Source organism: Heteronotia binoei, chromosome 6 (genome assembly GCF_032191835.1).
Source record: "Heteronotia binoei isolate CCM8104 ecotype False Entrance Well chromosome 6, APGP_CSIRO_Hbin_v1, whole genome shotgun sequence".
Taxonomy (NCBI): domain Eukaryota; kingdom Metazoa; phylum Chordata; class Lepidosauria; order Squamata; family Gekkonidae; genus Heteronotia; species Heteronotia binoei.
The window spans coordinates 39,269,765-39,283,243 of record NC_083228.1 but is presented as its reverse complement, the minus strand read 5'-3'; the positions used below and the strand labels follow the sequence as shown (position 1 = coordinate 39,283,243).

Sequence of the window (13,479 nt, the reverse complement as noted above, 5' to 3'; positions counted from 1 at the left end):
ATGCCCAGGATGTTAATTTGTCCATCTTTCATAAATCTATCCTCCATGCAAAGCCAGCCTGCCAAATGCCATCAAGGAGGACTGCTTTCAGGCTGGCAACTTCAACGTAGCTGCTTGGATCACGCCTCAGTAAAGACTCATAAAGAGCTTTGTGTGGGGAAGACTTCGGAGCAGCTATTCAGATTTTGCCTCAATAGAGGAAAACAGTGGGAAACGTGAATGACTGATTGTCAGAACTGGTGGTCTTTCTTGTGCTGCCTTTGGCATACTGAGCTATGGATTTCTCTTTCATTTCAAGTCCTTAGCCTGCCAACAAACCTGCAGAGCCCTTGAACTGCTAAACCACTTGCAATTACTTTGGCCTTTAGCATCCTACAAACACAGTGAAAGAGTGGGGTTTGAAATTCTATTAACATAAACTAAGAACTTCTTTTTGTAAGTTCTTTTTTGCATGTTCTGTTTCTTTTTCACTACTGTTTAAATAGCTCCTTTCCAGATGTTGCATTTTCCTAAAACAAAGTTGTTGGGAGGCATAATAGGGACTTACCTCCAGACTAACCACTATTTGTACATGCAATATGCTGCAGTTTGTGTGATAATGTACAAATTACAAACATTTTGTTGTGCAGAATGGTTATAAACTTGAACCACCACACAAATTGCTTTTATTTTATATAGTAACATCGCTGTATGTAGAGCTTTATATATGCAATGGTCTTGCTCTAGAGATTACAATTTAAGCATGGTAAGTGGGGTGAGACCAGGATTACCAAGGACACTACATAGACAAAATTCCAGGCCCTCCACCCTGATCAGCTTCAGGGATCCTGAAAAGTCAGGCATTTAGTTTTCATATGATGCTTGGATTGTCAGGGTGGGATAACTGGGAGCAGGAGAGGGGAACAAAACAGTGGAAAAAGTAAATGTCATTCTCAGAACTGAATCTATGATGGCTCTGACCTGGGAAGAACCAAACTGTAGATTCCTGGAAACATGGACGAGTGCTTCAGCTTCAGCTCCACACTGCTAGGATGATATACTCAACCTTATTAAAAACCACGGCTTCCCTTGAGAGCTCTAGCATACTCAGGCTGATAGCATTTGTTTTTATACCTGCAGGGATTTGCTCCTCAAATTGTTCTAGTACTTACATTTTCCACCAGAATTCACCCCCCCCCCCCCACTTTCAATTAAAAAACAAACAAACCCAACTTTCTTGCCTCCCGTAACTTTTGGACTGCTATATAGCCGCACGAGTATTATTTGGACTTGTTTGTGCATCTTCTATACCGCAGAATGTGTTCCTTCTGATACTTCATCAACAATGAAGATGTTAACATGTATCTGGTGCCCCCTGCTGTAACAAAGAACTCTGCACAATTAAAGACTGGACTATTTTTGAGTGGGTAATATCAGTAAGTACAGATTCCAATGTAAAGATGCTGGATGTGGCATACTTTGTGGCATTCTATGTGTGCCATGTTCCTTGTGGAAAAAATGTTTCCCTAGAACAGAAGTTCCTTAGTGGGAATGACAGCAAGCAATCCTTTACCATACACTATTCCAAGTCATGTTTTTGGGAATACTGAAAAAACTTCCCTCCTGACAAAACAAGTCCTGAGGCATCAGCAGTGTGCCCACACTTCAAATATACAGAGGTCTCATCATCAACTGTTGGAAGGGTTAGAAATACAGTACATTGTATTTAATTATACATTCATAATCTGAATTAGTATTTCCCATAATCTTGTCCAGTATACTTATATAGATTTGCAATCACAACGTCATACTATCAAAAGAGTGTGAATGAACTTTATTTCGGGCTGAATGGTAACGAATGTGGTACAATACACAGAAGACGCTTCAAGATGAGCAGAATGCTAATTGCACAGGAGGACAGGATTTCACTTCAAACCAACATAATCTCAAAACCATTACATTTTCTACCTTCAAAAAAGATGATGTGCCATGCAAAATTAAAAATAAAACATTCTAATCAACCTTGTGGTACCATTTAAAATGCTACCATACCACAGTAATTTACATCATATTAAATAATCATTCACAAAGAATGAAATACTTCAGCAATGAAACTATCTCAACGCTTAAATCATAGTAGATTTTGCATGAACATCAGCTCCAGCCATTTGGTAAAGCTAGGGAGTGGAAAACATGCTGCGAAAAAGTACCATACAAATTAAGACCCCTTGTATATTCAGTCTGTATTGCCTGCGGCAGCAACTGCATCATGTGGTGGGTTAATTAATGTTTTCCACATGATTTTGGAACAAGTCATGCACTGACTTCATGTGCACTACAGTTACTTAAGACATCACACTATGAACAAGACTGTTCAAGAAGTCTTGGCAGTCTCTCTTTTAAACTATAATGTGATGATGATTCACAATTAAATTATAGTGTGGGTCATAGTCCTATATACTGAAGAAGCCAATTAAAATATAATTTAAAATTAGAATGAAATCATGTATGAACTGATTATATTTACATAAAGTCCTTGAAATGATTAGGTAGTTCTAGGTGGATTGGAATGAATAAAGAATGCAGGTTGTCTTAGAGAAGGTGAAGAAGGTGTCAGTGCCTCACAATACAACCCTATCAAAAATGACTGTAGTCTAAAATTCAGTGGGTTTTAGACTGGAATAATTTTGCACAGGATTGCACTGTCAATGTCGTAACTTTCTGTACTGCTCTGTGCCTTCAGTGATTATGATGTGGAATGCACAGCCAACATTTACAGTAAACTGAATAGTGCTCACAGAAAGCTGGCGAACTAGGTACAGCAAATTAATGCAAAAGTGCAGTTCTAATGGCCTTGCACTGAGAAAAGAGGGGGGAAAGTATACTACAAAGTATACTGCCTTCAAATGAAATATACTCCTAAAATTTAGCTACACTATGGATAGCTACTATGCTCACTTCTGACAACCAAAATTTTTAACCCCTGGTGGATTTGTTCAGGAACTGGAATGTTCTATCCGAGTACTTTGGAATGTGCTCTATTTTATGAACATCTATTGGAACATCTTTATTCTCTCTGAATGTTGGGCGCTTCTTCTTCCTGACTGACAAGACCTGGAATCTTACACGGTCCTTCAACCTACTGTATGTGGTGAAATGGAAATGATTAACGCAATGACTGAAAGAAGATTTGCATATGCTGCAATTCTAACACACACATATTACAAAACAATGTAAATAAATACCAAGCTAGTAGAAAAGCTCTTATTTACAGTTTTACAAATGACTCTGTGTAAATGTAGAGTTTCAAAGAACACAGTATTAGTAAAATGAGTTCCTGTATAGCAATACAGTTTTGTTAGATTTCACTGTAATAGCATATAGAAAACATAATTCAAGTTAATAGTTGTTATATAATTTAGTACAGACAAAACCAGTATCACCTGGGATGAGATCTGTTAAAGTGCTGAAAAACAACTTTTTTGAAATTGTAGAAAACTTACTATACATTTATTAAAGCTTTACCAAGTCAAAATGTTAGATTTTATTCACATTTTATACCACAATGTCCGTGGGATGGAATATAATTTTTCAGCAATTTAGTACACTCTTCTTCACTTTGATCTCTTTGCCAAACATTTGAGGTTTCAAGCTTCTGTGGTGGCTTCAGGCTTCACAATCTGGTATGTAATCAAATATTCAGGATAGGCCTGAAAGATAGGTTAGGTTAATTATACTCTCTGATTCCCAGGAACATATTGCAGAGTTATTGCACAGGAAATTGCTGAGCTACTAAATTTGAGGAACTGAAGAACTCCCTCTGAGCCTTGACAATCTAGCTTCCTCGTGGAAAGACAAAGATACAAGCCTCAAGAGAACTAGGAACAAACTCCCAAATTTAAAGAAAAGCCAATGTTTGAAAAATAAACACGAAAAAATACACTACCTGCTCTCCTCTGTAAATGACATATTCTGCTAAAGCTAGTCCATTTACACTAGGCCGACCAGTAACTGAATGGTGTCCTGGAGGAGAATGAGCCATTTTCATTGCACTGAACTGTAGAAAAGACTTGCCCAATGTTACACGGCAAAACAGCAACTGCCTATATTAAAACAAACAAATCTTTACTTATAACCCGTGAAAGTAAAAAAAGAAAAAGAAAAAACCCTAACGATTTTAAATATGAAAGTAAGACTTTAGAAAAATGTAACATTTACTTTAGTTTTTTTAATGTCCATGCGAAATCTGACTGAAACAAAATATGCTATTTTTTATACTACATAGGATTATGATTGACCAACATTCTAATTCTGTAATCTGAAAAACTTTTATTAGGCATTTGTTTATAAGAATCTGGATAATAACAAGTAGGAGGCAATACAATTATATTATAAAATAAAGTGCCATTCAAAACTATAAACATCTAAATTTAGTATAAATTAAAGAACTAAGAAATAATGTTATCAATATTTGTTTCTTCCCTAACTCGATAAACCCAGACATCCATCCCACTCAGTTGGATTATTGCCCACCAGTAGTAGACAAGGAAATATTAATATTAGTTGGAACATGCATGCAAGCAGAGTGAAGACATGATTGTTCAAAATTTAAACAGCACAGATATTACTTTCTAACCATGATGAGGATTCACAGCCTCAGTTAGTAGCTATACTGAAAATATACTGAAAGGTAAAGATGACATGGATGTGGCAAGGGAAAGAGAGAGTAAGGTAAAGAAGGGAAGGGTGTCAGAGAGATGAGGAAAAGCAGAGGCTGCCAAGGGGAAAAACGTGGGGGGAGGGAATAAGGAGGTTGAAAGGCAGCAGCAGGAGGACTGTTAGGCCTGCTAGAGAAATACAGAGAAGGGGAAAGAAGGGACACGAGGAGAGCAACATTCAATTTGTTCATGCTCCAATCATCTCTTGCTTAATTACTGTGCAGTGCTACATATATTAGTTCAAAATGTAGTGGTCAGGTTGGTGGCTAGTGTGACTTACCAAGTACATTTAGATGGCCCACAAAGATTAGATGATCTACTATTTGATAATGCTTACTATTACTGTTGTCCAATCATTGCATTTATTGCTTTATTTATTTTAGTGGTTTTTAGTATTTGGTATTTTAAGATATCTTGGGCAATGCTTGGAAAGATGACCTCAGAATTCTGCATATGTACAATTATTTGCTGCTACAATATTTAGCAAAATATCACTTGTATGATCTGCTGCTCATTTTATAAAATGTATTTATGCCAATGATTCTGATTTTAAATATTTATTAATATTGTTATTATTGTTCTAGGCGTCCAAGTGCGTTGGAAGCCATACTGGAAGCTACATGCCTGAGGGAAGGAAATAAAAAGTATTTCAAGTAAGTAAAGACAGAAAGAAAAAGCTCATATGACTGGTGAAAACGATCTCAAACTGCTAATTAGCATGGTTAAATTCAGCTACAAGCAATAAAAGCAATAAAACAAACCAACACATTTATACTCAAGCATACTCTGCAAGCCCCTTTCTGGCACTCAGATAATTCAAAACAGCTGTATGACAACAATATATTAGAAAGAAATATATGCTCTGTCCTTGCAACCCACTTTTTGCCTTACAGTCTTATTAAAACAACAACAAAATAAAAGACAAAAATTGTCTTGAGTCCTTCCTACTGCTTGTTTATTGGCGTTCCTTCATATATGATTATTTTTTGAATTTTTGAATCCTTGAATCTGAGCAGGAAGGGTGGGAGTTATAAATGAAATATACAGTTAAAAATGTAGATCAGGCTTCGCCAACAACCTTGCCAGGTAAGCCTCTGATTAAGTGAACAAGATAAAAGATCAATGACTTACAGATATTATAATTCAGGAAGACCCTGATGTTTTTAAGGATATTGTCTTGGCTGGTGCTATTTCAAAAAGCTCTTCTATTTATTTTTACTCTTATGCAATTCTTGGCTTTCAAACCAAGATATGCTCTTACTAGATTCAGAAAGCAAATATATTTTCCAATGATAAGAAGAAGAAGAAGAAGAAGAAGAAGAAGAAGAAGAAGAAGAAGAAGAAGAAGAAGAAGAAGAAGATATTGGATTTCTATCCCGCCCTCCACTCCAAAGAGTCTCAGAGCGGCTCACAATCTCCTTTACCTTCCTCCCCCACAACAGACACCCTGTGAGGTGGGTGGGGCTGGAGAAGGCTCTCACAGCAGCTGCCCTTTCAAGGACAGCCTCTGCCAGAGCTACGGCTGACCCAAGGCCATGCTAGCAGGTGCAAGTGGAGGAGTGGGGAATCAAACCCGGTTCTCCCAGATAAGAGTCCGCACACTTAACCACTACACCAAACTGGCTCTCAAAACGTATGACTTACAAGTCAGCAGTTGTAATATGCCACAGATTTAGACATTCTTTAACGGATTAATTTCAGTGGACTTAGGGTTGGATCCATACTAAATTTTCTGCTAAATAAGAAGGATTTCCACTGATTTGCCCCTCATGCTGTTCTTGAATGCCTCCTGTTTTGCCCCAGGAGTAGCATTTTGAAGAAATCAGTGGCCTGCAGAGGAACAGGGGAGGGAAATAAGTTCTAGTCCACTGGTATATATGCCTTCTATTAAAAGAAAATCTGGCCTGGATCCAAACCTCAAGTGTATGGCCAAAAGGAAAAAAAAAAAAGGGTAACAGCATTTAGCTTTCTGATAATGCAAAATTAATATTATTAGGCAGAACACGTCCATTTTGGATTTATCAGCAAACTTAGCTCATTAGGGCAAAGTGTTCATTTGTATGAACAGAACAAACGGGTGTCTTCCACACCAATAGCTGGGATGGCTACAAGTAGTGGTAGAAAGGGAAGAAATCTGATTTTATTTTGTTGCTGTGAACTATGTTTGCTACACTGCAATGAATTTGTACTGGTTTATACATTTAGGTGTTTATTTGTTGCCAATATCAGTACAATTAATGAAAGTACTGAAACTTACCTATGACAGACATAACAAGACCTGTCCTTGTGAATTGGGCAACCAGTGCCACCACCAATACCATACACATATTGATTGCTTTTGGAAGAATTCTCTGCAAAATAAATTCCAGCTCCAAACATTCCACCTATGTAGGCATGTCTTTCATCAAAACCTTTGTGTATAATTGCATTCACGAAAGGTGAGCCTGCAAGCACATTAAAATGCAAAACACTGTTTTTGCCATTCTTACAGCACAATCCAGAAAGGGGGGGGGGGGCAGAAAGTCTTTTGGGAGCAGACAAGCCGCTACGTGGGCGCAGGAAGGGTTTGCGCCAACGTACGACCGGCGCCGTCACAGCGGGAGGAAGTAACGTGGGCGGGGGACTGCCCGAGCACCACTCTGTTCGAGGGCAGCGCCCAAGCTTGGACAGAAGTGAGGTGGAGCGCGGCATGCAAGCGGAGGAGGGGGTGGATTTGGGAGCACGGCCAGGCTTAGACTGCTTCCTGAGCAGTTTGGCCCATGACACGCCCCCCCCCCCCCGAGAGGCGCAACTTTACGCCTGCAAAAATGGCAGCGTGCCCCATAAGCACTTGTTGAAACCAAAAACAAAGGTCACCTCCACCGCTGCAGAAGCTTGCAAACCCTTTAGGGAGCTGCATGATTGCCTCGCCAATCCCCTCGCACCTCAGGCTGATGAGCCCCCTCCCTAGCACCCAATCGTGGTCTCCCCACTCCTAGAAACACTTCCGCTCTGGCCTCGCACAACTCAGTTGTTAGGGAGAGGAGCGCATGGCGGAAAGCTCTGCCAGTGAGCTCCCGGCCAAATAGACTTAGAGTGAGGAACAGGCAGGCATGTTGGTGACGGGTTTTGCACCTCATGGTTGCTTTGACAGTATCTTTCACTTGCAAGGGGGGGGGAGAGAGGTCTCTCCCCTGGGGCTAACTGCTCTTGTTTCCAGGTCTCCAAAGGTTCCGGGCTCCCGGAGGCTCTGCATGCGAGGACTGTCGCCCATGGCTGGTTAAGTTCCACTGTTCCCCCTCCCCAGCTTCCCCCTCCCCTTGCTCTCCACTGCTCGGTGTGCGAGCGTCTCTGGTACTTGAACCAGGCAGTGGGCTCCAGCAGGGGGCATTTGCTGAGCTCGCTCCCCTGTGCTACCGCCTGCTCCCTTCCCTTGGTCTGCCCTCTGCTGCGTTCCCAACCCCTGGCAGGGCACAGGGTGTATGTGTGTGGCAGCTGCCCTGTTGCGGGGAGGTGGGGCAGAGACTGTCCCTTTAAGAGAGTGCCTGGCTGAAACGCAGCCCGCTCTTCCAGCTGCCGCCTCTGCAGGTGTTCTTGATCTCTATCCCCGTTTTGCAGGTGGGACTCCAACACAGAAGCTTCCGCGTGTGTCACTCCACCGACCCCCCACTCCCTCAGCTGTATCTGCCCGTCGCTCGGAATCAAGCCCCGCCCATGGCGAGGCTGGCCAGCACGCGCCAGGGAGACTGTTGCACTCTGTTCCAGAAAAATAAAGTCTGAGCTGTGCCCTCTGTTGTCTCTCCCGCTTGGCATCTGCTGCACGTTCCCTGGGCAACCCCCCCCCCCTCTGTAAGTGGCCTCTCTGAGGGAATGCCTGGGAGGTTGGGCAGACTTGTTTTTGTTTTTTTTGGGGGGGGGAACGGTCTATGAGCCGCCACCCCATGTGGCTGGACAGGGGTAAGGAGGGAAGTGTCGCCCCTCAGCCTGCCCAGGCTGACAGCCTACCTGACCCCACAGGGCTGTTGTGCGCAGGGCACTAAGGGGGGGGCTGGTGAAGTGGACTCAGAGTTCTGCGGCTGATGCACTCGCACTCTGAGTTCTGCGGCCCCTGGGGGAAGTGTTCCATGCACATGACAGGGGGCGTCAGGGCAGCACAGGGGGTCTCTTGATCGGGGGGTTTCTGCTGCTGGGCTGCTCACTCCCAGACACACATTCCAGCCGCTGTCTATGATAGCGAACTCCTGCACTTGGTACTTCCTGCTTGTCTGCCTGCCATTGGCAGAGTCTCTGACAGCGGGAGGGTGTGAGGGGATTGATGGCTTCTTTGTGCTCCTGTGCAAGCCTGTCTCGCCCCCATCCCTGCCTTGCCACCAAGCCAGGCTTCTCGTGTGCGCATGCCCAGCCTCACTCCTGTTCCCTCCCCGTGTTGGTGGGACGTCTCTCCTTTGCCTGTGATGGTCTGCCCATCATTGGCTCCGTTCTCTGTTTGGGTGCGGGTTGGGGATGGCTATCAGCCTCTCTGGGGCCACCTCTCTCCATCCCTGACTGTCACGAGCCGCGGCGCATGCGCCAGGACTGGCCAATGGGTGTGGGTGGGCTGGCCCTCTCCACCGGCTGCCTCCGCCTTCCTTGTGTGCCTCCGCCAGCGGTGTTGCCATGCCGACCATCTCCCTCACGGCAAACTATGCCTCTCCCCTCCCCACGCTCCAGTGTGCCAAAGTCCTCAATAAATCTACTAGCGGCACTGCAGCTACGCCATGGCTGCCCGCCCCTTATCTCTGGATTGGGCTACCTATATTGGATATTGTATTGTACCACACTATATTTATATCGTTATTAATAAGCGTTATTGTACTTATTAAGTTTTACACCCAGCCCTAACCATGCCTAATAATGCTGCCACATTAGGACATGAGTGAAGTTTGCTTCAAATTTGCATTAACTGGGTATGGCCAAAATAGGACTAGCAGGTAAGCAATTCTCTGGACCAGGGGTGGCCAAACTTGCTTAATGTAAGAGCCACAGAGAATAAATGCCGGATGTTTGAGAGCCGCAAGACATGAACATCAGATATTTGAGAGCCGCAAGGGAGGGAAGGAGAGGTGGAAAGAAAACAAAATTAACTCAAAATGCATTTTCCAAGCTGCTGACTGACTTGGCAAAGTGATTTAAAGAGAGAAATGCCTGCTCCAAGCTGGCTGACGGGATGGTGGGGGCTTCAAGAGCCACACAATGTGTGTGGAAGAGTCACAGTTTGGCCACCCCTGCTCTGGACTAAAATGGGGGGGAGGGGGGATGAACCCTGAAATCACACAAACTACCTCATACTTGCCTTGAGACAAAGTATATTTAAGACTGTAAATTAACAGGATGACAAATACCTGAGGCAGATGCTTAACCACCTATTCAAGCTCAAGCATCCTTAGCTACACAATACCAGGTGGTTTTTGCTAAGCATCTCTGCTTAATGTACTCAGTTCTTCCTGTGGTTGGTGCAGAAGTCTGCACTTTCTCTCCGTTCAGCTGTGGCTCTGATGTTGGTGACATGCACTATCCAATAAAGTCTGCTTGTGCTATTCCATAGCAATTTTTAAAGTATGCAGCTTTGTTAAAGCAAACATTTTAGGACATTTTGTTCAAACACAGTCTAGTCATCTCAACAATTTTGTCTGAGTTCGTAAGATCATTTTTTCAACACAGAAAGAAGTGGAAAAAGTATGAGCTCTGATTTAGCCAGGATCCTTTTAACTTTTAACTGATCTCAGTTTCCAATTATAAATAATGAAATTAGAGATCAATCTGCGTGAACCTCTACTCTACAGACTCCTCCCCACTCTATATATAGGAGGCAGACTGGACAATACACAAAGACAAACTCCATGCTATCTAGACACAAACATAAAGCACTTACCGTGAAATAACATCCTTTCATTAGCATGATTATGATTCTCTTCAGAAACTTCTTTCCTCCTATGAGTATATCTTTCCCAGAGTTTTTTGTTGCACACTTTTTGTATCTGGAAAAACAACAACAAAATTCATAATCATTTTATTTTGTTGTCAATTATAACAATCCTTTCTATAAACTAATGTTCCTTTGGACCTGCACATTCACAGGATTATACTCACTAAACATATTTAAGATGGAACTGATACCTGTAACTGTTCAGACACAAAAAATTCCTTTCTCCACATTCACCATCATTATTAACATCCCTTTAATACCTGAATTAATATTTCCACCTCGTTTCATTCCTAGCCAGGTTCAGTCCACAGAACAGATTATCTTCAGTATACCCTGAATAGATAAGTAAAACTTGTACCTGTAGAAATAGGCTTGTGCTTTGGATTTGTTTAAATTGTTCCTTGCACACTGGACTTAGAGGGGTGGTGCTGGAGACCAGCTGTCATCAGTGTGGGATTTGTTTTCTGGCATTCCATAAGGTGCAGTTCTGCCCCTCATGCTATTCAATCTCTATGCAAAGTCCTTAGGAGAAATCATTTGTGGTTTTAGAGTTGGCTGTCATCAATATGCTGATGATACTCAACTCTTTATTCAAATCATCTTGTGACATGACGGAAGTCCTCAACTACTGCCTGACTGATGCGGTTAAATGGTGAAGAGTGACTAAATTGAAACTGAACCCAAGGAAGATGGTGGCAATGCTGCTCAGGAAGGCTGAGGTCCTGCAGGACACTATGCATCCTACAACTGATGGGATTCAGCTGACCCTTACTGACTCAGACTGGACCTAGCATTATTGCTAGAGAAAGAAATTAATGTGAGTGGGAAAAGTGCTTTATTCCATCTTTATTTAGCTTGAAAGATGGCTCTCTGCCTTGAATTGGTCAGCATGGCCATATACATCTTGAGATAAACGAATATATTCTGCATGGATCTGTCCTTGAAATCAGCACAGAAATTCCAGCTGGTACAGAACACCACCGCTCAATCACTATCAGGAATTAGGCAGAGTATGCATATTACACCTACTTGCAGACATTCCACTAGCTACACTGTATGAAAATGCCACCTACTAGGGATAGAAAGTGAGAAATAAATTCCTCTCAGGTGAGAGTAAAGAAACAATTCTGATAAGATTATAAATGCTCTCTACATTGAGAGGAACACCTGATATTTACAAAAAAAGGTTACAGAATGCATTCTTGCATTTAATTGCCTTTTGAACCCATTGTTGGGCCTTCTCAGTATCTACATATGCACCTGGCAAATGAAGATGCACCATTTATCTGATGAAGTGACCTCTAATGTATCAATAAGTATGTCATGTAAATATGTTGGATTTAAGATGTCCTAAAAACTCTGTTGTAACTTTGGAAGGTAATAAGCACATTCATATGATCTCACAATGACACCCATGTAGTTCTGTTGAATTTATCATAACTTCAGTAAGTTTTTTTTCATTAAGACCAAGAATTCTTCACCACATACCAATTTCTTTTAAAACACAAACTCATACAAGTGTTCAACCATATTTGCAGCTTTCACACATCTAATATGAAACTATTAATTAAACTGTAAATGCCAAGTGCTTTCAGGCAATTCTCCAAGCTTCATCACTAATCTTCTTCAAATCATTCCTTAATAATTGTGAATTATTCTGAGCTATATTTGAGCTTTTTTTCTGAGAGTGAGCTTTCTATCCTGGCCAGTAAAAGTAAAATCCAACACAGATTTTACATTGCCATGCTACTTCTTGCAATGAATTGACATTTTACACCCCATAGTCATGGCGTGCAACCAATATCCACAAAAGTCTAAGAAAAAAATAAAATGGGCAGTTGGGAAAGAAAGATAATACCAATTCTGTTGACTACCTAGCTTCCCTTGATGCACACTGGTTGCTCCTCTTTGGTCCTAAACAATTACCCCTCCCAGAGCGCTTCTAATTTTCTGACAGCCCAAGTATGTATTAAAAGATGTTTTGCGTGGATCTGTCTTCACAACTGAATGCACAAACAATTACTTCTGGGTGAGACATCTGTACATTACCTTTAAGATATTATATCTGTTGAAAACCCCACCAGCATGCCCGCCATCTCTGTGTTCTCGAACAGTGCTCTGCATCTGAAAATCACGGAAGAGAATCTCTAATCAAAACATTTAGTGGTGCAATGAAAACTTGTTTACCTTCCCAATTGCAACATAGCTGCAACAGATCTGTAGGACCACTATGAATTTTATTATTTTTCTCCCAAGCACCATGAATTGGATTCAAATGATAAGCTGCTTAAAAGCAAACTAAAAAAGGAAAGGGTAGTCCCCAGCCACACAGTGGCTGCTTAAAAGCAAATTTAAAAAGATAAGGGTAGTCCCCTGTGCAAGGACCAGTTGCTTTCGACTCTGGGGTGACGTTGCTTTCACAATGTTTTCATGGCAGACTTTTTACGGAGTGGTATGCCATTGCCTCCCCCAGTCATCTACACTTTCCCCCCAGTAAACTGGGTATTCATTTTACCGACCTCAGAAGGATGGAAGGCTGAGTCAACCTGGAGCCGGCTACCTGAACCAGCTTCCGCTGGGATCAAACTCAGGTCGTAAGCAGAGTGCAGTACTCCAGCTTTACCACTCTGCTCCACGAGGCTCTTAAAAGCAAACTACATGAATGCATATGTGCTGAGATTCAGGTATACAGGCTCACATTTATAATCTCCAATTCCATGTTCTCATGGTTGGATAAAAAACAGCTGTGATGTAGGTCGTGGGTAAATTCAAACAAAACATACAGCAGCACTCCTTTCAGTGAATTATTTGGAAAAGTCACAAGAATGACTTATCCTG

At 41.9% G+C, this 13,479-nt stretch overlaps 1 protein-coding gene across 3 annotated transcripts in view; it reads right to left on the bottom strand.

Moving 5' to 3' along the window:
• Positions 1 to 1,800: 1,800 nt before the first annotated feature.
• TNKS2 (tankyrase 2) overlaps positions 1,801 to 13,479 on the bottom strand; it is a 44,638-nt gene continuing 32,959 nt past the window's right edge. For 2 of the 3 annotated variants that reach the window (XM_060241312.1, XM_060241313.1), the window contains 5 exons: positions 12,691 to 12,765; positions 10,588 to 10,693; positions 6,955 to 7,141; positions 3,926 to 4,082; positions 1,801 to 3,689 (listed from right to left, as the gene is read on the bottom strand). In XM_060241312.1, the coding sequence (XP_060097295.1) occupies positions 3,627 to 3,689; positions 3,926 to 4,082; positions 6,955 to 7,141; positions 10,588 to 10,693; positions 12,691 to 12,765 (588 nt within the window). In that variant the 3' untranslated portion in view covers positions 1,801 to 3,626. The remainder of the gene's footprint in view (positions 3,690 to 3,925; positions 4,083 to 6,954; positions 7,142 to 10,587; positions 10,694 to 12,690; positions 12,766 to 13,479) is intronic. The other variant, XM_060241315.1, reaches the window with a different exon arrangement.